Here is a 24773-nt window from a genome sequence, read left to right as displayed (position 1 = left end):
CATCCCATCAACATCATCTTAGGCGGCCTTGGGACTAGTGGTCGTTCAGCTCCATCCTGGGGGCAGTGGAGAAGTTTGGCCCCATCCTAGGTGGCTGAGCAGACCTTTTTAGGATAGCACTGCTCACCTTTTTAAAGGGAGGGGGCTCGAAAAGGTGCTCATAAACATTGCCTGTCCCATAACATCTGGCCAGACTACAGTGGCCGGCAGATCATCCTGCAGTGGTCAAAAAACAACAAAGAAGAAAAGTCTCATTCTAGGACTGTGGAACGTCTGCACCCTTATGGACGGAGACAATGCACAAATGCCTGAGAGAAGAACAGCTCTTATCTCCAGAGAACTTGCCTGCTACAATAATGATATTGCAGCACTGAGTGAGACTAAACTGTCTGGAGAAGGCTCCATCTGTGAGCTAGGAGTTGACTACACTTTCTTCTGGAAAGGAAAAGCAGAGGATGATGACAGGATCCAGGGAGCTGGATTTGCAATAAGAACGTCTTTCCGGAAACAACTTCCTGACCTCTCTATTAGCCTGAACGAACTGCTCATGAAACTTAGATTCTCCCTGAGCCCTTCATGGCATGTCACTGTCATCCGTGTCTACACTGACCAGCACAGAGGAAAGAATGGAGCAGTTCTACTCTGACCTGGACTCCATCCTGAGATCATCCCCTACATATGACAAGATCATCTTGCTGGGAGACTTCAACACTAGAGTTGGTAGAGACAGCAGTGACTGGAGAGGTATGGTAGGACAACATGGAGTGGGAAAGATGAACAGCAACGGACTCCTCCTTTTTGGTAAATGTGCAGAATATAGTCTGCTCATCACTAGCACCATCTTTAGGCAAAATGATAAATATAAAACAAGGTGGATGCACCTCTGGTCCAAACAATGACACCCGATCGACTGTGTACCATCTGCCAATGAGACATCCACGATGTCAGAATTACCAGAGCTAGAGCATGGCACAAAATGCTGGACAGACCCCAATTTAGCAAGAACAATACTCAGCCTGCATATAGTCCCTTCATAGCGCAAGTGCCCCAAGCTAAACAGAACAGCTTTCAACATAGCAAAGCTCTAGCTCATCAACTATCAGGTGCAGTTTCAGCAGTCACTTCATGACAAGCTTTTTTCATGCCATTCACTGGCAACCCAAGTGAAAAATTGAACCAGCTCAAAGATGTGATTATGGACATATTTAAATCAGTGCTGGGGATAAAGAAAAGGGTACACCAGGATTGGTTCAATGAGAATGAGGACATTTCCAAACTCCTAAGTGACAAGCAGAGAGCATTTGCTGAATTGCAGAACACTCTCACTTCCATCTCAAAGAAAGATAGGAATAAGTACCGACAGAGCAAGGCCCATTGTGAACTGAGGAGAATGCAGGATGAGTGGTGGGAGAGAAAAGCTGTAGAAATTCAGCATTACACAGATAGGAATAACACAGAGATGTTCTTTGACTCTCTTAAAGCAGTCTACCGATCATTTAAATCTGGTACAGCTCCCCTGAAGTCAGCAGATGGCACAACCCTCATCAAAGACCAGGAAGGAAACATACAGAGATGGGCTGAACACTTGAACAGTCTACACAATAGACCATTCATGGTTGATCGATGTGTCATTGATCAACTACTTGGGAAACCCATCTCGACCTCCCTCCATGAGTTGAAGAGGTCATGAAAGCCATCAAACAATTGAATTCTGGCAAAGCGTCCAGAAAGGATAGAATTCCAGCAGAACTGTACAAAGCTGCAGGTCCAAAGGCTATTGAGGTGTTTCATGACATCTTGAGTAGCATTTGGAAGGAAGAAGAAATGCCACGAGACTTCAGAGATGCTATTATTGTACCACTATTCAAAAACAAAGGCAGCAAACCTGACTGTGGAAACTGCATAGGCATTTCTCTCCCTCTGTACAGCAAGGAAAATATTAGCTCGCATTCTGCTGAACAGACTCATTGCAAATATATCTGAAGAGAATCTGCCAGAAGCGCAGTGTGGTTTCAGACCAGGTCACAGTACTAGGGACATGATTTTTGTCATAAGGCAGGTCCAGGAAAAATATTTTAGAGCAGAAATGGACCTGTTTGAGTTTTCATCAACTTGACCAAATACTTTGATATGATCAACTGAGAATGTCTAAGGGCTATTCTACATAAACTGGGCTGCCAAAGAAAGAATGTTCATACAAATCATCTGTCTGTTCCATGTTCATATGATAGTGCAAATGTTCTTGAATGGTGATTCTTCTGATGCATTTGAAATCTCAAATGGAGTGAAGCAAAGCTATGTACTTGCTCCAGAGCTGTTCAACTTGTTCTTTGCCGGTGTCCTCAGCCACGCCACAAGGGACTTGGATCAGGGATATACATCCGTTATGAACTCAATGGATCTCTCTTTGATCTTTGAAGACTTAACGATAGGACCAAGATTCTGGAGAGACTTCTAGTTGAGACACTTTTTGTAGATGACTGCACCCTGTTGGTCCATAGACATAACGAGGTCAGATATGGCATGATTGTTTTGTGAAAATTGTTCTCCCATAGGTGATAGGGTGTTTTTGTCTTTTTATCATTTTTCTGTGTGCATTCATTTGAGAGCATATTGGTTGTCTGGTTTCACCCACCTAGTTGTTGTTGGGGGATTTGATGCACTGAATGAGGTGCACCACGTTGTGACAGGCATGTGTAGGACCCATGAATCTTGAAATGTGTTTTTTTTTTGGCGGGGTGATCATTGTAGCAGTGGAGATATATCTAGCTGTGACACTCTACAACCATTCCCAGGCCTGAAGAAGGGCACTGTGGAGCTTGAAAACTTATTACTTCCGCATAGTTTGGGTTCCAAAGGCTTTTGTTTTCTTTCTCTTGCTCTCTTAGCTAGACTACCCTATGCTGGCAAACCAGCTAACCTGTATATGACCCTTGACAGCTTAACAAGAGGATTGCCATTGTAATCAAGAGAATTCACTTGTGTGTGGTTTCAGAGAAGCAGCCATGTTAGTCTGTATTTGCAAAAAGAAAAGGAGTACTTGTGGCACCTTAGAGACTAACAAATTTATTTGAGCATAAGCTTTCGTGAGCTACAGCTCACTTCATCGGATGATATCCACTTGTGTGTGGATATCAAAGAAATGTTAGGAATACTTGTGGCACCTTAGAGACTAACAAATTTATTAGAGCGTAAGCTTTCGTGAGCTACAGCTCACTTCATCGGATGCATTTTTCCACCAAATGCATCCGATGAAGTGAGCTGTAGCTCACGAAAGCTTATGCTCTAATAAATTTGTTAGTCTCTAAGGTGCCACAAGTACTCCTTTTCTTTTTGCGAATACAGACTAACACGGCTGCTACTCTGAAAGAAATGTTAATTAGGCTAGCAACCTCTAACCCATTTAATTGTGTTGATAAGAATCAAAGAGTAAATGCTAAGTGTATTTGTCTGTTTACCTATGTCCTGTTAGAGAAATCAAATTAGCTTGTAGATGCTAAATCCTTTTTGTGTCTTGTAATGCTATATTATGATTCTTGATTGTCTTTGGGTCAAAAGGGATATTCGCGTTTAAAAGAAGCTCAGGAAGTAATAATATTATTATTCTCATCTAGCTTTGAAACTTGTGATTCCACATTGTAAACCACCTGTAAACTATCTTGGTAGTTTAAATGGCGGTTGCTAAGGGCATCCCCTTTGAATGGCCCATCAAATAAAAATCACAGACCTTGAGAATATGCTTTTAATAATGAAGATGCCTGTCAGCTTGCTAGCATGCTTCAGCTATAAAAAAGGAGCCTCGAGCCTGATTCTGGCCTCTGTAGAAACAAGGAAAGTTTAAGCCATAGGACTGAGATCTTTCAAGCAGTTGGTTGGAATACCCTGCAAAAATGCATGGAAAGACTCTAATAAACTCTACTTCTAAGCTGCACTTTGGTTTCTGACCTGTTGGAATGAGTCTAGAGAGACTTTTGTGCAAACCGGCAAACGCACCCTCAATGCTCCAATTCTGATTGGAGGGGTTGGCAATCACTTGTAATGTATATGATTTCTTAACCATTTAATAATTTGCTTATTTTTCTTTTTTATTATTAATAAAAGATTTAGTTAATTTACTAAGGCTGATAGCATGATATTTGGGTAAGATCTGAAATACATATTGACCTGCAGTAAGTGTCTGATCCTTTGGGATTGGTAGAACCTCATGTATGGTGAATTGGGTTTTCAGTAACCTCTCACCATAAAATCATAGATTATCAGGGTTGGAAGGGACCTCAGGAGGTCATCTAGTCCAACCCCTGCTGAAAGCAGGACCAATCCCCAACTAAATCATCCCAGCCAGGGCTTTGTCAAGCCTGACCTTAAAAATCTCAAAGGAAGGAGATTCCACCACCTCCCTAGGTAACGCATTCCAGTGCTTCACCACCCTCCTAGAGAAAAAGTTTTTCCTAATATCCAACCTAAACCTCCCCCACTGCAACTTGAGACCATTACTCCTTGTTCTGTCATCTGCTACCACTGAGAACAGTCTAGATCCAGCCTCTTTGGAACCCCCTTTAAAGTAGTTGAAAGCAGCTATCAAATCCCCCTTCATTCTTCTCTTCTATAGACTAAACAATCCCAGTTCCCTCAGCCTCTCCTCATAAGTCATGTGTTCCAGTCCCCTAATCATTTTTGTTGCCCTCCACTGGATGCTTTCCAATTTTTCCACATCCTTCTTGTAGTGTGGGGCCCAAAACTGGACACAGTACTCCACATGAGGCCTCACCAATGTCGAATAAAGGGGAATGATCACATCCCTCGATCTGTTTGCAATGCAAGTGTCATCTGCAAATTTGCTGAGGGTGCAGTCCACGCCATCCTCCAGATCATTTATGAAGATATTGAACAAAACTGGCCCCAGGACTGACCCTTGGGGTACTCCACTTAATACTGGATGCCAACTAGATATGGAGCTACCCGTTGAGCCCGAAGATCTAGCCAGCTTTCTATCCACCATTCATCCAGCCCGTACTTCTTTAACTTGCTGGCAAGAATACTGTGGGAGACCATATCAAAAGCTTTGCTAAAGTCAAGGAATAACACATCCAGTGCTTTCCCCTCATCCACAGAGCCAGTTATCTCATCATAGAAGGCAATTAGATTAGTCAGGCATGACTTGCCCTTGGTGAATCCATGCTGATTGTTCCTGATCACTTTCCTCTTCTCCAAGTGCTTCAGAATTGATTCCTTGAGAACCTGCTCCATGATTTTTCCAGGGATTGAGGTGAGGCTGACTGGCCTGTAGTTTCCTGGATCCTCCTCCTTCCCTTTCTTAAAGATAGGCACTACATTAGCCTTTTTCCAGTTGTCCGGGACTTCCCCCGATCGCCATGAGTTTTCAAAGATAATGGCCGATGGCTCTGCAATCACATCTGCCAACTCCTTTAGCACTCTCGGATGCAGCACATCCGGCCCCATGGACTTGTGCTCATCCAGCTTTTCTAAATAGTCCCGAACCACTTCTTTCTCCACAGCGGGCTGGTCACCTCCTCCCCATGCTGCGCTGCCCAGTGCAGTAGTCTGGGAGCTGACCTTGTTTGTGAAGACAGAGGCAAAAAAAACATTGAGTACATTAGCTTTTTCCCCATCCTCTGTCAATAAGTTTCCTCCTTCATTCAGTAAGGGGCCACACTTTCCTTGACTTTCTTCTTGTTGCTAACATACCTGAAGAAACCCTTCTTGTTACTCTTAACATCTCTTGCTAGCTGCAACTCCAGGTGTGATTTGGCCTTCCTGATTTCACTCCTGCATGCCTGAGCAATATTTTTATACTCTTCCCTGGTTATTTGTCCAATCTTCCACTTCTTGTAAGCTTCTTTTTTGTATTTAAGATCAGCAAGGATTTCACTGTTAAACCAAGCTGGTTGCCTGCCATATTCAGTCTTCTTTCTACACATTGGGACGGTTTGTTCCTGTAACCTCAATAAGGATTCTTTAAAATACAGCCAGCTCTCCTGGACTCCTTTCCCCCTCATGTTGTTCGTCATATAAGACCAGTTTGTCTGGATGGCAACCAGGGGCTGGAATGCCAGAAGGGGGCTTGTTTTAGCTTCTTGTTAACCAGTGTGGTGCTACAGAAGCTCTTTTGGGGTGTGTCTGCCCTGTTTCTTGCAGTATACCTTGAGGGAGGCATTCTCAGCAGTGATCCATTCTAGGCACCGGTCACAATTCCCTAGAAGAAAGGACTGTGGTTTGCATACAAAAACACTTCGTTCACTCCAAGCTGGAGTGTAAATCTTACCCCTGCCATGCACTAGTTGTCCAAGTGGATCCTGTTGCCGCACACTAGAGCCCTGCAGTGGGACTGGAATCCAGGGATCCTGCAGGACTTGCTGTCATAACATTGGGAGTTGATAAAATGTATTTAGTTGCAGCGGGATTGGGTGGACAAAAAAACCCTGACTGTGGTTATTTGCGGGAAAACGCTAAATCTCTTGTCAGTTTGTCATAAATAGAATTTCAGCGATGTAAAGCAAGCTTTTTTTAAAAAAAAATAAAGGTTTTAGTACTTACATTTATGTGAAGGTTTAGAAAGAGATTTGATGTTTATTGTAACAGGATTTAAAAGTATTAAACCCAGGGTTGTGAGTTCAATCCTTGAGGGGGCCATTTAGGGATCTGGGACAAAAAAATTGCAGATTGATCCTGCTTCAAGCAGGGGGTTGGACTAGATGACCTTCTGAGGTCCCTTCCAACCCTGATAGACTACGATTCTATGGTTTAATCAAGATTTGTTTTATTCTTTCAGTGGTGAAAACTATGTCTGAATTCCATTTGTATTTATATATACACACACACACACAAACCGACCATTTTGTTTTTGTTTTTTTTCCCTTAGTAGCATGGGGGAATCTGTTTCTTTTGCAGGATTTGCGGGATCTAAGGTTTTTGCAGGTGGGAGTGGATAAAAATGCAAGAAACAATGCAAGAATGGGTGGGAGTGGGAGTGGGAGTGGGAGTGGGTATTGCGGGCCGCGAGCGGGATTAAAAAATAATCCAGGCAGGGCTCTACCGCACACTAAAAGGTCCCCGTTGTGCCTTAATTTACTCCCATTTCAAAGCAGGATAGATCAAAATGTACTCCGGAACTTTTGGTGCGTGGCAGCAGTGACTACCCAGATACTTAGTGTGAAGCAGGCTAGTATGGAGTAGATTTACATCCCAGTGTGCCAGGAACTAAGGGCTTGTCCACACTGCCCTGCAGTCTGGACTACCAGGGTGTGAATTGGAGCGTGCAACAAAGTGCTGCACTGTAACTGTCCTGTCTGGATGCTGTGGGCACGTAAACTGGGAACCTTTTATTTCATTAATGTAATCCTGATTGAAGAGGACAATATTAATGTGACCTAGGAACCTTTTAATTCATGTCTGCAGAGTCCACACTGAGTAGTCACAGCACAGCACTTTGGTGCACCCTGCTGTTCACATCCCTATAGTCCCAACTACAGGGATGTGTAGACATACCCGTAAGCTATGTTTATACAGCAAAGAAAAACCCACGGCTGACCCATGCCAGTCGACTTGGGCTCACGGGGCTCAGATTGTGGGGCTGTTTCACTGCTGTGTAGACTTCTGGATTCGGTCTGCAGCCCTTGTTCTGGGACCCTTGCACCCTGCAGAGTACTAGATCCCAGTCTCCAGCCTAAGCCTGGAAGTCTACACAGCAATGAAACAGCCCCACAATCTGAGCCTCAGAGCAAGCCCTGCAAACTGAGTTGGCTGGCACGAACCAGCTGTGGGTTTTTCTTTGCAGCGTAGAAATACCCTAAACATTTGTGCAAATAAGCCCCTAGAGTTAGGGCTAGCGTTTGCAGGCCTCTCAAAAGAAGTGTGTTATGTGGAGGGATTTGAAGGAGGAGATGGTGAGTATGTTCATGACAGACCAGATCAGGTAGAAGCATCAATGAGAAGGGGCATGCATGCAATTATATTTGTTCATTTTCCCTTCTGGTGAAGTATAGAATTGGCATCACCGCCAGCTACCTCCTGAGCACTTGTATGCTATGGCTTTTGTAGATCAGATTAGTTCTTTTGTATAGTTTCTTTTCCTGGCTGGCTGTCCATGCTCATCAAGATAGGTTAACTGCTTATTTCAGCCACTCATCTCTAGGCAAAACTAGCTCTGGCCGATAGTGACCAAAACCATCTGATAGCTGTTCATTAACCTGTGGGAAATAAATTGGTTGTCTTAGTTCAATTTGGGTCCTAAAACCACCCTCACACTTGATGCTAACTGGTACCAGTGTTGGCATAGTCAACTGACACTGGAGACATAAATTGACTATCCAGTCACCCTGGAGATGTTCTCTCTGTTCTGGTGCTGTGGAAGCTCTACTTGCTGTTGGCTAGAGGACTTCAGTCTCCAGCAGTCTCAAGCTGGCATCTTTCAGAAACATTACGATTATTTCACCAACAGCTTTGGAAATAAGTGTTTCATCTTGTCTGACACCTGAAAATGGCTGGGTTAATAACCCCCTCTTCGTCTAGGATTAGTAACTGGATGCAAGTTGTATAAGTCACCACAGTGTATCTGTATAAATTGATTTTGCACTTTCTACATTCCGCTCCTAAAATGAATCAGTTTTGGATGCTAATCTCTGGCAAAGTAGTCTGTGTATATTGTTTCCCTTAATTGTGTACTATTCTTCAAATCAGAGACTGTGCATGCTCATAAGAAGCTGTCGCGTATCTACAGTATATCACAAAACAGTGGGATTTGTTCCCCTTTGCCTATGTTCTACTCATTAATATTTTGTATGCCTTGAAGACTGGCCACCCAGTTCTGTCAATAAGAGATGAAGTATCTGTGATAAGACTTTCATCAGCATTTCTTAAGACATATCACTAGTCAGATTAATCATGGTCTCAGCTGGGGATTCAATATCCACCAGATGAGACAGAGTTTGAACTAGGCTTCACTTGCTATTATTGAAGTACTCAGTAATTGATGGGATAATTGGAACAGGATACTCTGTACTAATGACTGCTGTGCAAGCCTCTTGGGGAAATAGACATTGCTTTTATCTGACTCTCACTGAAAGAGACATGAGATCCGAGCACAAGACTGGGAGCCAGGCATTCCTGAGATTAATAATGGCTCTCATGCTGACTCCCTGAATTGACGTAACTGGACATGTTACTTGGGGCACTGTTTTGGCCCTCAGTTTGGCCGTTTTCGTGAACCTACAGTCCAGGTCAACTCCTCCGGTATCAAGTAGGGAGTTGGGGGGGATAGAGGGAACCCGGGCCCACCCTCTACTCCAGGTTCCACCCAGGGCCCTGTGGATTGCAGCTGTCTACAGAGGCTCCTATAACAGCTGCGTGACAGCTACAACTCCCTGGGCTACTTCCCCATGGCCTTCCCCCAACACCTTCTTTATTCTTTATTCACAGGACCTTCCTCCTGCTGTCTGATAATGCTTGTACTCCTCAGTCCTCCAACAGTCCACATTCTCACTCTCGGCTCCTAGTGCCTCTTGCTCCCAGCTCCTCGCACACACACCACAAACTGAACTGAGCTCCCTTTTTAAACCCAGGTGCCCTCATTAGCCTGCCTATCTTAATTGATTCTGGCAGCTTCTTGATTGGCTGCAGGTGTTCTAATCAGCATGTCTGCCTTAATTGTTTCCAGAAAGTTCCTGAGTGTTCTGGAATAGTCCCAGTTATTTTGCCCAGGGAAAAGGGACCGGCTTAATCTGGAACTAATGTATCTACCTTTGACCACTCTTTTGTAGCTATCTGGCCTGACCCTGTCACAGTATTAAATTCAAGTGTTTAACCAGAGTCTTTTTTCTAGGACCTAATCTACCTCTTCAGAGATGTAGCACTGATGTAGCAACATTGAGATTTCTAAACCAAATTCAACCTTTGGATGTAAGTGTAGCTCCTGCAGAATTCTGATTTCAAGATTTTCAGCTAATTCAACTATATTGCCTCAGGTAGTAAAGTACAGGCTGTTTAGCTTTGGATTCAAGAGGGCTGGGTACATTCTCTCAAAGCCAGAATAGCCAATTTATTCAAGAGCAGATTTGTGCCACATGTAGCCACATACAGCTGTGGAGAGTGAGTGCAAAATGGGTGTAAAAGGCTAGCCTGTGAGAATTGTCTCTTTCCACACACTTCCTCATTTGACACGGGTATCTACATGATACAAGGCAGTGGCGAATCAGCCCTATTGATTTTTGCAATGGTTCAAATATATACAAAAATAATAAAGACAAGGTCTGAACCAGACCTGGACACAAAGATCTCTGAACTTTGAGGCACTTCAGCTCCAGATCCAAGTTTTACAGTGTGGTCCCACTGCTATAAGGAAATGGAACTTTCTGCTTCTTGAGCACAATGGATTCTGCTCTGACTCTGTGTTAAAGGGCGTCAGATAGCATTAGACTCTAGTTTCAAGAGAAGCAATGTGTCTCTGTTTTCATGACGATGTCTTCATGATATGGAAGTCTTGTAATGTTATTTACTTAGGCAGATGGTTGTACTGGCTGCAGTGCAAGGCTGGGAATTGCAATAGCCTCTCACTTCCGGTAGTACATTGTGGAATTGCCTAAGCAGCTTATTAAATGGCCTTCTGATATTGCAAATTCTGCTTGGCTCCCATTTCCCTCTGTCTCCATTTTGTCCCTCTGTGGAATCTTAATTTTAATTGGTATTTATCAAATTATTGGTACCACCAAATGCATCCGATGAAGTGAGCTGTAGCTCACGAAAGCTTATGCTCAAATAAATTTGTTAGTCTCTAAGGTGCCACAAGTACTCCTTTTCTTTTTGAGGAAGGACAGAGACTGATGCTATGTCTACAGTACAGATCTTACAGCGGCACAGCTGCAGCTGTACCACTGTAAGGTCTTCCGTGTAGCTGCTCTATGCCAACGAAACCTCTCCAAGTGGTGGTAGCTATGTCAGCAGGATAGTGTCTCCCCCTAACATAGCGCTGTCCATAGCAGCACTTCTGTCAGTATAACTTATGTCAGTCAGGGGTTGTTTGTTTCATACACCCCTGAATGACAAAAGTTTTACCCATAGGCGCCAACTCTGTGGGTGCTCCAGGGCTCCCACCTGCTCGTGGCCCTGCTGATCAGCTCTTCCCCCTCCCTCCCAACGTTTCCCACCTGTCATGGATTAGCTGTTCCGTGGCGTGCAGGAGGTGCTGGGGGAGGGAGGCCCGAGAGCAGGGTGAGCTCGGGGGAAGGGGTAGAATAGGGCAGGAAGTAGTGGGGGCAAGGAAAGGCAGGGTGGGGACTTGGGGGAAGGGGTGGAGTGGGGGTGGGGCCTGGGACAGAGCTGGCAGGAAGCCCCCCTGGCACATTAGAAAGTCAGTCCCTGTGGTTTTACTGATAAAAGTGTTAGCGTGGACATGACCTGACTTTCCCTCTGCACCAGCCGGCATGCTGTCTAGGCAGACAGAGGGGAGCATGCCATAGGTATGCACATCTTGCACACCTGGGAGCACCAGCAGAATAATCTCCCCTGGAGCTCCCACTGGGCTGATGTAGCTCAGTGCTACCCCAAAATTGGATTTATGGCTAAAAGCCACAATGGAGCCCCAGCTTAGTTTCGTATTGGATCCCATGGCCTTTATGTTTGGCTGCAGCTGAGAACAAGGTGGTGCAGCTTGGGGAAGGTGGCGCTGACACTTGTTCAGAGGTGGCTTTAAACTATCCATATATATTCCCCCCCCCCTGCAGCCCCGCATCCAGTCCTGAGATCCCAACACCACCAGAAGCCAGCGTGAGCCTATTCTACCTGGCCAAGCTGGCTGTAGGGCCACTTGACTCCAGTGGAGTGGTATCAAGTGGCGCTAGCATAGAGTAGCAGAGGCAATATCATTAATTTTCCTTCTTTTAACAGGTTTTCTGCAATCTGGCCGTTGGAGCGGTTGCTATGTGGTGTGCCCCACATGTTATCCTGTACAGGCTGAAATATCATTGTCTGCCCCAACAAATACAAACCTTTGCCCCTCCAAACAACTCTCTGGATTAGAAGGTCATGCTTCTATAATAAAACAAAAACAAAATCAATATGTCCCTATATCTAAATAAAAGATCAGGAAGTAAATGGCCTTCTATATAATATGTGAATTCTGATTAAAGCTGCTAAAAGGTAACCATGATTTATGTGATTTTTAATTATGAGGCAGAGGGTATGTCTACACTAGAAACTTAAGTTGAAACTTAACTTATTCCTGCCATGAAATTGACAAGACAACTATCAGCTGATGTAAGTAAGGCAGTGTCTATACTGACACTGCATTGCTCTAACTACAGCGACATAAGCCCTATCCCTCTTGTGGAGGTGGAGTTCTGATGTTGGTGTAGTAGGTCACTTACATCAGACCTAAGCTGCTTTACCTTGACCTAACTGTGTAGTGTATACCAGACCTCACTTGGGAGAGTTCTTGTTTTATTGTTGGCCTCACTGCCTGTGCCCCAGCAGTGGAGTGCTGCTATTGGCTCTATCCAACCAGTCTGGAAGGGGTGTTGTGAAACTTAATTAATTCATCTTTCTAATTAGCTAATGTTTATAAAGCATTTGGAAGACCTTAAATGCTACTGAATGTGAGTGCTAAATATTATAAAGTGCTTTGAGATCATTGGAGAAAAGGGCCTATGCATTAATATAAGTTATTTTCTGAGGGAATTTTGGTATTTCTAAAAAAAAAAACTAATACAAAATTGAAAACCATAAAATAGCCAGAATAGAACAGAAAAAAAGGTAAGCTTGGGGAAAAGTTGTTGTAAAGTTGGAACAGAAAAAACATTTTCAGTCGTTTCCTGGGGCAACCTTCTGCGTAGCTGGAGAGGCCTCTTGTAAGCAGAGAACCACAGCAACTCGCTTTTTGTTCACAGTAAACATGCAATACTACTGAATGTGTGTGCCCGCTAAAGTTTAACTGGACTTTGATCGTAACTGTACACTCACCAGAGGTGCCTTCCATGGCATCATGGTTGGCCACCGTGATGTCCTGCAACCGACAGGGCTTCAGGGTTAAAAATATTTCCTGGCTCTCAGGGAGAATGGATCCACCGCTCGCCTGTCTCCCATTCTCCTCTTCCTCATCCACCATATCACCCCCCTTGTTGTCCCTAGACTCGCACACCTGTGAGGTGTCCATGTTGCTTGTGGGGGTGCCGGTAGGGTCACCCCCGAGAATCACATGCAGCTCGTTGTATATACGGCATGTGTGGGGTTCAGCACCAGAATGACTGTTCGCCTCCCTTACCTTCTGGTATGCTTGGCAAAGTTCTTTTATTTTCACATGGCACTGCTGTGCGTCCCTCGTGTAGCCCTTCTCCCCCATTCCACAAGCGATCTTTGCGTAGATGTCAGCATTTCTTCTGCTGCATTGGAGTTCTGCCTGCAAAGACTCTTCTCCCCACATAGCGAGGAGATCCACCACCTCCTTTGCAGACCAGGCTGGAGAGCGTTTGGGGCGTGTAGTCTCCATGATCAGCTGTGCTCAAGCTGGCATGCTCCCAATGCTGATCAAACAGGAAATAGAAAATAAAAAATTCCCAGGGCTTTAGCAGGGGAGGGCCTGTTTCCTGTGTACCTGGCTGCAGTGCAGTGGAGTTGAGAACGATCTCCAGAGTGGTCACAGATGAGCGTTGTGGGACACAACCTGGAGGCCAATTAAGTCGAATTACACAACGCTGCATCTGCACTACCTCACAGTCAACGCATGAAAATCAAATTAAGCGCTACACTTCTCAGAGAGGTGGATTACAGAAGTCAACATTACAGGTGACTTAGGTTGTCATAAAGGACCTGGTTGTGTAGACACATACATTAACAGGTATTAAGGTGGCTTCCTTTGACCTAACTTTTTATTGTAGACCAGGCTTCTGTTATACATGGCAGACTAGGTGATTTAATGGTCCTTTCTGGCCTTAAGATCTATGAATATTAGATATCTTTGATAACAACTATATTTCTAGCACAAAGTGGTGGAGTTAAGGCTGAACTTCCGACCTTTAAACTCGGCAGTCCCATCTTAACATTGTGAGGATGTAAATTTTGTTTGGATCTGTAATAATTATTACATATTCTATTATTGCACATTTCTGTGGCTGCAGACATACACACATAGAAAAGAAACAAAGCATTCATCAGTACTGTTCACACTGGGCAGAAATAACAGTCATCTGCTATCCCCCATCTCAACACACCAGCAGGGAAGAAACTCATTCAGAGTTTTAGCCAAAAGGTCTAGGAAATATTTGGCTGGAAAGAAAAATGAGCTAGTTTACACCAAGTCCTGATGGCCGGCAAACACTGCTATATAGACAACACTGAAATGGTCTAGATCAGATGTTCCCAAACTGCGGTCTATAAGGACTTTACTGGAGACTGACTGATCGCGTAGTGCTGGCTTCTCCTCCTTATTTCCAGCTGTTCCATTGATTTAAAAGCCAGCTAGAAATAACCACATACTTTCCTAGTACCATCTTTCAATGAAAGCAATTGCTGTAGCTTCCACAGTGATCTGGCACATCCACAAACAGGACAGGTAGTGGGTCACATGACAATCTGTCTATTAAAACCTGGTTAGTGCTCTACTAAGGTTTGAGAATTCCTTGGGTGAGGTTCCTTATGCTTGTGCTCAAAGGAAAACAAGGTTTTGTATTAACTGTATAGCATGAATAGGAAACCCACAGCATGCAAACCAATTTTTTGCCTCCAAGGAGCAATGTTTCACTTTCAGCTTCCCCCAACTTGTAGGTCCTTGTTGGTCACTGATACAAGCTGTGAATGATTGGTATGTTGCTAATGGTCAGAACCTTTAATCACATTTCCAACCAATGGAAATAAACTTATAAATTCCCTTCTCCCTCCCCTGGTAATTCACCTCTTTACTTATGTTTGTTAAATAAAGTAAATGGATTTGAGAAATAAATGTTCTTTATTGAGTAGAAGCAGTGGGCTTGGGTGGGGGATTGGCTTTACAGGGACAGTGATATAAGGCAGGTGAAGATTTGGGGAAGCACAATGCAAACAAGCAGCTCACATTACTGTGACTCATTACTGAAATGGCTTTTCAAAGCCTTATGGATACACAGTGCCCCTTGCTGTGCTCTTCTTATTGCCCTGGTGTCTGGCTGCTCAAAAATCGCTGCCATGTGATCTGCCTCAAATGCCCACCCCTGCAGAGAATTTTCCCCTTTTTTCACAGATATTATGGAGCACACAGCAGGCAGCTATAACCATGGGGATGTTTTCTTCACTAAGCTCCAACCTTGTTAGTAAACTTCTCCAGCGCCCTTTCAAACGACCAAGCGCACATTCAACTATCATTCTACACTTGCTGAGCCTATAGTTGAACCATTCCTTACTGCTGTCCAGATGGCCGGTGTATGGCTTCATGAGCCATGGAAGCAAGGGGTAGGCTGGGTCCCCCAGGATAACAGTAGGCATCTCAATGTCGTTAGTGTTCATTTTGTGGTCTGGAAAGAAAGTCCTGGATTGCAGCTTTTTGAAGAGACCCAAGTTCCTAAAGATGCATGCGTCATGAACCTTTCCTGACCATCCTATGCTGATGTCAGTGAAACACCATTGTGATCAGCAGCGTTTGCAACACCATTGAAAAGTATCCCTTTTGGTTTATGTATTCTTTGGCAAGGTGGTCTGGTGCCAAGATGGGATATGCATGCCATCTATCGCCCCACCACAATTAGGGAACCCCATTGTGACAAAACCATCCGCTATGTCCCCCACATTTCCCAGACTCACTCTCCATCGTAGCAGAAGTCAATTAATGGCCCAGCACACTTGGAGCACAGCAGCTCTCATGGTTGATTTACCTACTACAAATTGATTCCCCACTGACCAGTAACTGTCTGGTGTTGCAAGCTTCCAAATAGCGATTGCCACTTGCTTCTCCACTGTCAGAGCAGCCCTCATTTTTGTGTTGCTGAACTGCAGGGCAGAGGGAAAGCTCTGCACAAAGTTCCTGGAAGGTGGCCTTCCACATTCGAAAGTTCTGCAGCCACTGCTTGTCATCCCATACCTGCAAAACAATGTGGTCCCACCCGTCAGTGCTTGTTTCATGGGACCAGAAACAGTGCTCAAGAGAGTGCAGCTGCTCTGTGACTGCGACCAGCAACTGTGAATTGTTTTTTTTCAATGGCTTGCAGCAGGGCCGCTTGCAGGACATTGCTATGTTCCGTGCGGCGGACCCTACTTCGGCTCTGGAAATACTGCAGGAGAAGGCACAAGGTGTTTGAGATGCTCACAGCAAGAATGCACAACTGAGCAGGCTCCATGCTTCTGGGGTTATGGCATATGCACGGCAGCTTTAAGGCACAAAAACCACTGGGTTGTTTGCCGTTAAGCACAGTGCATAATGTGATGCCAATATTCCCATTCTCCCCTGCGACAATGTTTTGGTCGCATGAGGCATTGCACAAACTTCCCAAAACATACTGCGGCAAGTTACACTTTGGGATAGCTACCCACGATGCACTGCTTTGTGCATTGATGCAGGCACTGCTAGTGAGGAACACTCCATCCAGACAATGAGCATGGTGTGGCCATGCACAATCGACTTAATTAATTCGGAGGTGCCAGTTGAATTAAATAAGTCGACTTAATTTTGTAGTGTAGACAAGCCTAGAGGCCATAGAATTTCATCCAGTTATCTCCGCATTGAGCCCAATAACTTTTGCTTGTCTAAAGCATCTCTTTCAGAAAGGCATCCAGTCTTGATTTGAAATCTGCAAGAGATGAAGAATCCTGTTCCAATGGTTAATCGTCCTCACTGTTAAAAATTTGTTTTATTTCTAATTTGAACTTGTTTGGCTTTAAATTCCAGCTGTTAGTTCTTGTTATGCTTTTCTCTGCTCAGTTAAATAGTCCTTTAATACACCCTCCATTTTCTCCCCTTGATGGCACTTAAACACAATAATCAAGGTCTCTTCATCTTCTTTTTGGTAAACTAAACAGATTGAGTTCCTTCAGTCTCTCGCTATAAGGCATTTTTTTCCTGCCTTCAGATAATTTTTGTGGCTCTTCTCTGCACCTTCTCCAATTTTTTAACATTGTTTTTAAAATATGGATACAAGAACTGGATACAGCATTCCAGTATCAGCCTCAGCAATGCTGTAAAGAGGTACAATGACCTCTCTAGTCCTGCTCACTACTCCCCTGTTTACACATCCAACCATCCCACTAGCCCTTTTGGCCACAGCACTGCTCTGGGAACTCCTGAATTGTATGGCCCCTATAACTGCTAAGCACTTTTCAGAGTTACCGATTTCCAGGATACAGGATTCCTTTTTTTCCTGTAGGTATGACCTACATTTTTTGTTACTAGATGCATGACCTTGCATTTGCTTGTATTTAGCTCATTTTCTTTGAATGTGTCCAGCTTTCCAAGTGACCCAGATCATTCTGTATGGCCACCCTGTCTTCACCACTCTTTAACATTTACACTTCAGTGAGATCTACAAAACAAGTCAAATTTGAACTTTTTAGCTTTAGTTGTTTCTCAGTTAGCCTTATGCAAATATCTCATTGGAACAAATAAGGAAGAGTACATTGCTTTGACATATGCATAAATCAAAAATAACTCAAACAATTTTACTCAAATAATAAATATAACTTTTACCTCTGGGCTTAGACCAAGTGTGGAACACTTCAGCCATGAAGGAGTTTGTCTGAGGATGTTATGAGCAGTTGGAAAAGTGGCAGTAGAAGGAATTTTATAACTCCAAGCTAGTGGGTGCTTTTTTTTTTAACTTGACATGATATATAATATAGCAAAAGTTTCCACACATGGCTACCTAAAATTAGGCTCCTAAATCCAAGGATCTAAGGGTTGAATTTTTAAAAGCACCTAAGTGAGGTATAAGTCCCTTTACTTAGGTATTTTTGAAAATCCGAGGAGTCTAATTTTAGGTACCTACTTTTTTAAAAAAAATCTTGTTAGTCAAATAACATACATAAAAATATGAATGGATATGCACACAGAGCCTTATTTTGTTTGAATTAACTCTGTCCTGCTCAATTCCAATCTGAGTAAATTCCATCTGTCTACATAAATATCTGCAAAAATGTTAGTTGGATAAGTTCTAACGTGTAGTGTTAAGCAGTGATTGTTGTTCCATCCCAGAGATGGATGCATTTCAGTAGTGGGTGAAGTGATCTGTGAGTCATTTGTATTTCAATTTGTTTGTAAAGTACATTGGGTCCTTTTAAACATAAGACCAGGGATTCCTTCTGTTGTCTTGATTTTTCTTTTCTTCTTCAACAGTTTATGAGGTGGTGATTGTGACAGGAGATGTACGAGGAGCAGGAACTGATGCCAATGTCTTTGTTACTCTCTTTGGAGAGTTTGGAATCACACCGAAGACTCATCTTACCAGCAAGTGAGTATTAGAGAGAATTGTATAACCCTAAGGGCCACTCTGTATTCAATAATTTGTATTGCTTTTGTTGAAACATAACAGTGTTTTGCTGATAGATGCAAATGGAACATAGCCTAAATATGTGCAGATTTTGTAAGGAAAATGGAGATTCATACTATTGGATATTTCTCACTCCAATGCCCTACAAATTCTCATGTGTAAAGTTGTGCTGCAGACCATACTTTGTAAGGTCCAACCCTGCAATTTGCTGAACATTCTCATTTCGCAAGAAGATAGATTGGAGTGGAGAGCACTCATTGCCTTGCAGGTCTGGGCCCTGTATGCCTTGAGTGCCTACATCTCTTTCACGCATAGTTCTGTACATCCGCCATCGTAACACCTGTAGGGTTCTTGGTACATCTTGACTTTTTCATAATGAAAGGTCAATATTTTCTCATCTGGGTGCCTAAAGTTAGGCTCCTGACTCCATGTATAGTCAACTGTGTATGTAACCTGTTTTTCATAACTGCTGACCACCCATAACTTCCAGAGAAATCATCAGAAGCTGCATGTGTTCAGCACCCAGAGTAGAAAACGTTGACCTGTGCTGTTAAAAGTTTGTATGGGACACAGAATGTAAAGGGTTAACACCTTGTCTTAAAGATAAAGGCCAGCTGTCTGGAACCAGTGCAAATAAGGGTTAGTGGATTAGGAAAGTATGGGCCAGACCTTCCTCTAGTGTAAATCCATTGATTTTGATGGAGCTATACCAGTGGACACCTGCTGAATGTGTAGCTCTGCACATAAAGAAAACATTTCAGAACACTGCAAATTTTTAAAAAATCAACCTGTTTCTGCTTTATGGGGCCTGGCACTACGCTGTGGAAGGTTTGAACACATTCTTGGAAAGAGCTAAGAACAGTCAGGGAAACCACTACAGGGGTCTTCATGGACATTATTAACTTGCAGTTAAAAAAACATTATGCAGTTTTCCTTATGGCACAGCAGACTTGAGACTAGAGTTTTATTTGAAATATGCCTGGCTTTCTCTGGTCCTGTTAATAATGTCCATTTCCCCCCAACTGGCTCTCTTTCTCAGAGGAAAGAGCAATCCAATGTAATGGGCACTTCACTGATACCCCATAGGCTCCTGAAAAAAGCTCTTTGACTAATTTGGGTTTTGTTACATAAGCATCTGAGGGCAGGATTTGAAATTTGTGTCACTAATATAGACATGTGCAGTTCTGTGCATGTGGTTGCATGTGGAAAATTGCTCCCACCCCGGAGAATCTATTTTTTGAAAAACTATTCTATAAATTATTCTTATGAGTAACAGTATTTATTATTTGTATTACTCAGTCTCTCAAACTAAGAATGAGAGTCTCTTGTGTGAGGCTTTGTACAAGTGTGATGGCAGCCATCTTGGCCAGCATGAGGGTTTGAATATTCAAGGTAAAAGCATGAACTGCTACAGCTTGAGCTAAGGACCCAAAGCCCTCTAACTGGTCTTGTAACAGACTCATATCATTCGTGGATTGGCCCAGACAGGAATCTGTAACATACACTCACCAGTGGGTTACATAAGTGCAGTAGATGACAGTCCTTGGCCCAGAGAACTTGCACTCTGAATAGATAAAACAAGTAGGGGAAATGGAGGCACTGGATATTGAAGTGACTTACCCACAGTCACACAGTATGTCAGTGGCTGAGCTGGGAATGAACCCCAGATTTCCTGCCTTCCGGTCTAGTGCCTTATTCACCAGATCATATTTTTTAAAAGATAAATATAATTTTGATTTTAAAACCCAAGAGAAACGGTGGTCTGTTTGTCCCTTTTGAAAATTATTGACTCTGAGGAGAGAAAATCTTTTTGATTTTATGAGCATTTCACTTGATTCAGAGTTCACAGTGCTCCAGCAGAGATTCCACTGAGTCCAATTGCTTGACAGGGCTATGCTTTACCTGGATCTGCTCAGACTAACATGTGCTGATAACAAAATTGTCTGCAATATTAAAATATTATTGCTCAATAGTTTCTAACTTCCCCTTTGGCAGAACAATGTTCTAATAGAAAAAATATTAATTTCCCTTACCTATAGAATCTAGAGGGAAGTATTGGTCTTATCTTTCATTATGCTTGCTTGTTTAATTTTGTTGCAAATGTGTTTCAGAAAATACTAACCCTTTGTTAATGTCATATGGTAACTTCACATTTTCTCCATTTCTACAGCACCGACAAGAGGTACCTGAAGCTACTTTAAATTTTATCCTCAAAAGAGCTTTTCTTCCCAGTGAAGCAACTCAAACATGAGAATCTATAAAGAAAAATGATATGGGAATGGTAATGAAAATACATGAAATTTTAGACCTGTTTGCCATATTTGATATTCTGAAATCACTACTCACAGAGGTGGTTTTTTTTGGTTTTTTTTTTACTATTCCAGCCATCATTTGCAACAGCAGTGAGAACTTGCTGTGTATATATGTATCTAAAAAAAATCCTAATACAATATATCTCTTATCTATAGATCTCAAAGCACTTTACAAAGTAGGTATCATTTTCCCCATTTTACAAGTGGGGAAACCAAGGCACAGAGCTACAAGGTGACTCACCCAAGCTCACAGAGCAGGTGAGTGGCAGAAGTGGGAACAGAACCCAATTCTCCTGATTCCCCATCTGCTGCCCTACCCATTGAACGCTGCTGCTGTCCCATTAGAGCACTCCTATCTGCCTTATGGTAATTGGTAAGACCATTAAAGGCACCTGTTTTTCAGTGAATTTTCTCCTGGTCAGCTTTTATGTGAGAAAGCCCTTTAGGGTATGTCTGCAGAGCAGTTAAAGACCCATAGTGGCTGGCCCATGTCAGCTCACTCGGGCTTGCACTGTGGGGCTGTAAAAAGCTGTGTAGATGTTCGGATCTGGGCTGGATCCCAAGATCTGGGACCCCAAGAGGGGAGGGTACCAGAGCCCAAGCTCCCACTCGAGCCTGACTGTTTACACTGCAGTTTTACAGTCTTGAGCTCAACCTCTGGGAGCCTGAGTCAGCTGACATAGGCTAGGGGGGTCCTTAATTGCTGAGTAGACATACCCTTAGTTGCACTGAAATGTTGTTTTGCTGGTGGCCTTGGAAAGAATCCAAAACACACTTTAAAAAAAAACACTGCATGCCCTTTTAAGAGGAAGTGAAGATATCCCAATAAAAATGCTGTCTATTTTAAAATCAGTGGTGACCTTAAATGAGTTACAAGTTGTGTAGGTCAACTTTGCTGACACTCTAGTTAATGATTTTCCTTCCAGAAGCATTAGTTGTATTTCTCTGAATGAAAGAAAGAAGAGATGGTGATGGTTTTACACTACCATTGGCATAAGTATGACTATTCAAAAACATTGTGAGGGTGGCTAGCATTATCAACTTCATCCTTGTTATGGAGGAAAGCAGAGGGCTAAGATGGCAGGAAATGAGAATGAGAGTCATAGCAAACAAGTCTTTTGCATTCTGAGGTTCTTAAAATTTGGTCCCCTGGGAGATTACCATTTGTACCCTGACTACAGTTTTCCACTCATGGTTTCCTAACTGTCAGCTAAAATTTCAGCACCTATAAGCAAATGCTTACAGATTTGTGGTGGTTTATCAGGTAAAAACAAGAGGAAATGATTCCAGATACATGTTGCGGTCCTATTGTTTAATTGATTAATCTTTTCTCCCAGATTTGAAGTGAGCAATGGAATAGTGAGACTGCCACTAAATGTTTTACTCCACTTTGTGAATATGGCAAAAGGATGGAATCTCATGCATCTTCAAACTAGGAGTTTATATAGAGTTCACTGATGAAATGTCTGCAAATGCATGACATTTTATACGTTTATTTTATGACATAGATGATATGATAAAAAGATAAAATACCATGCATTTCCTAATGAAGGTACTACCATTTCAGTTTCTGTTAGCAAAGGGGTGGGTTTTTTTGTGATTGTGTGCTGGTAGTGAAATACATGACATTTTAGACCTTTTTGTCATGCACACATGCCTTCAAAGTAAATTTATGACAAGACATGACAAGGTGGTGAAATATCGTGTGTTTGTAACATTTTGTCCAACAATAAGGTAATTGTAAAAACCTACATGAATTGTCATACTGACTTGTCATAAAAAGCATGAATTTTGGAAACGGAAGCTTCCAGAATCTTTCCAGTATAATGAAAGAGAAGTTTTTGGATCCCATTAAATAGGATTAAGTCATATCTAGGGTCTTCAATATACTGAGCCAAATTCTTTTTTCTCCTACAGCTCTTTTGCACGTCTTTTCCAGCGCAAAAAAGTTGTAAAGCTGGTGGATCTGGTATAAGGAAAATTCACAGTGGCAAAGAGCGAATGTAATGGCTTTGTGCTGCTCGCATCAGAGCCCCAGCATAGTAGGTCATGGCTAGGGTAATGGCCATAACACTGATGAGCTCTGGCTGCTATGGGCAGCTGGGAAAAGGCTGGAGTAACCTTGAAGCTGAGTAGTTTGGACAGCCCCCAGCCATGCCCAGAACCAAAGAGCAGAAGGCCACTTTGCTTCCTAAGTGAGGTCCTGCACCCAGCGCAGCTTAGTCAGACCCAAGCACAAGACCACTGTAAAAAGTTTGTCTTTTCATGGGTTTCACAGTGGGTTTGCACGCTGGATCTGACTAGGCCCAGATTCAGAGTCAGCAGTCCCCTGCCTTGCCTCACAGAATTATGGCATTTCTCCTGCCTTCATCGCCTCCTGCAGGTGTTCCCTGTTCCCAGGGGCATCCTCTGCACCAGGGGTAGAATTCTGAAGATCCTCCACTAATTTTTCCCGTCCTTAGCCACCTTTCCCCAAGATTCGCTGCACTGTGGCCTCTACAGCTCTTGGGCTGAGGGCGATGGAATGGGATAGACTAAATAAATCACATCACTAGGGTAGCAATGCTGCTACCACTAAATGTATTACACCCCTAGCTGTTATTTTTGTTCACTGAATTACAATCTCACAGTTACCCGGTCCTCTTTATGACAAGTGGCATATATATTCATGTATTTTTTCTATAATAAATTAATTTTTAAAATGGTTTAGCAATTACTGCAACTTGAAGCAAAGGTGAAAAAACTGTTCCTAGCTTGGAGCAGATTGGTAAATGATAGCTGAGTTGTTGTAATATTAATGAGATTGAAGGTACTGTGGATTGATTTTGTTTTTTTAAACATGCTGCAGTTTCTGAATTGGCAAACTCTTCTACCTGGTTTTGAATTATCTTCACACAAGGTTTTTCTGATTCATAATTCAATCAAATAAAGATGATTTCAGGAATATCTACACATTGGGCCAGATCCTCAGTTGATGTAAATCTCTGTAGCTCTACTGAAGACAATGGAGTTATACTGAATTAAATTAGCAGAAGATGTGGGGCAAAACCTTACTCCCATTGAAGTCAATGGTAATGTGGCCATTAACTTCAATTGGGCCAGGATTTTACACTTGTTTTTTATTTAATAACTATAAAATAAATCAATAAATATAAGGAAAGGAAGACAGTTAACTTCAGTAAATACATTAACCTAGAAAGTGTTGTTATCCATGTTTTTTCTTAAAATAAGAAAAATCAACCTATTTTGCATGGCTCACGAAAAGCACAGCTAGAACAATTCTCCAATCTCCAGGAGGCTTAGAAACACTTGTGCAAGAAAAGGGACTTGACTGACACATTCTTCTTTTAATGGCTCAAATTGTGCTGTCATTCATACTAGTGCAATTCCATTGCATTCAGCAGAATTGATGAGGTGCTGCAGATTAATACTGCGGTAAATGACAATACAGTCTGGAGTATATATTTCATTTTTTTAAAAAAAGAACATTCTTGCTCTTTCATCCACAAACTTTTGTTAATCTATAGTCATTGTTGTATGCCAAAAAATACATGAAAAAAATGTTACGGTTGTGAAGTCTCGTACTCAAAAATTAGGAAATGCCAGATTTCAAGTTGCTTGTGCATCCTTAATTTGACCCCTCTTCTTCATATGCATTATGATGATGTCTTTAATTCAGTAAGCAACACCTGGGAGCTGCAATTGCAGAGAAAGTCTTGCTCAGGCCCTGAAGCCCTGGGCTGGCACATTCTCAGTACAGATAGAATCTTTGGAGAATTCAGATGCTAAATTCTAAGAAGTTTCTATTGAGCATGTGCAAACAGATTTTTCAAAGGTTTATAAACGTGGCCACATTTGTGTGTGTTTTCATGGGAATAACATAACACATATCACTGATGTAAAGGAGAACACTCTACCAAATTTCAATTCTCTACTCCAAAGTATGGAAGTGATAGAGCTTCTTAATAAAACATTTGCAAAAATATTTTCAACATGGCATTTTTCCCTA

The 24773-nt window shown here is 42.6% G+C and overlaps 1 protein-coding gene across 1 annotated transcript in view; it reads left to right on the top strand.

Moving 5' to 3' along the window:
- LOXHD1 (lipoxygenase homology PLAT domains 1) overlaps positions 1–24773 on the top strand; it is a 299746-nt gene that overhangs the window by 68480 nt on the left and 206493 nt on the right. Inside the window, exon 5 of the mRNA XM_043514533.1 lies at positions 18299–18413. Coding sequence (XP_043370468.1) covers positions 18299–18413 — 115 coding nt within the window. The remainder of the gene's footprint in view (positions 1–18298; positions 18414–24773) is intronic.

This window comes from Dermochelys coriacea, chromosome 5 (assembly GCF_009764565.3).
Source record: "Dermochelys coriacea isolate rDerCor1 chromosome 5, rDerCor1.pri.v4, whole genome shotgun sequence".
Lineage (NCBI taxonomy): Eukaryota > Metazoa > Chordata > Testudines > Dermochelyidae > Dermochelys > Dermochelys coriacea.
Note: the sequence above shows the minus strand (reverse complement) of the source record. Positions and strands in the feature narration are given on the sequence as shown.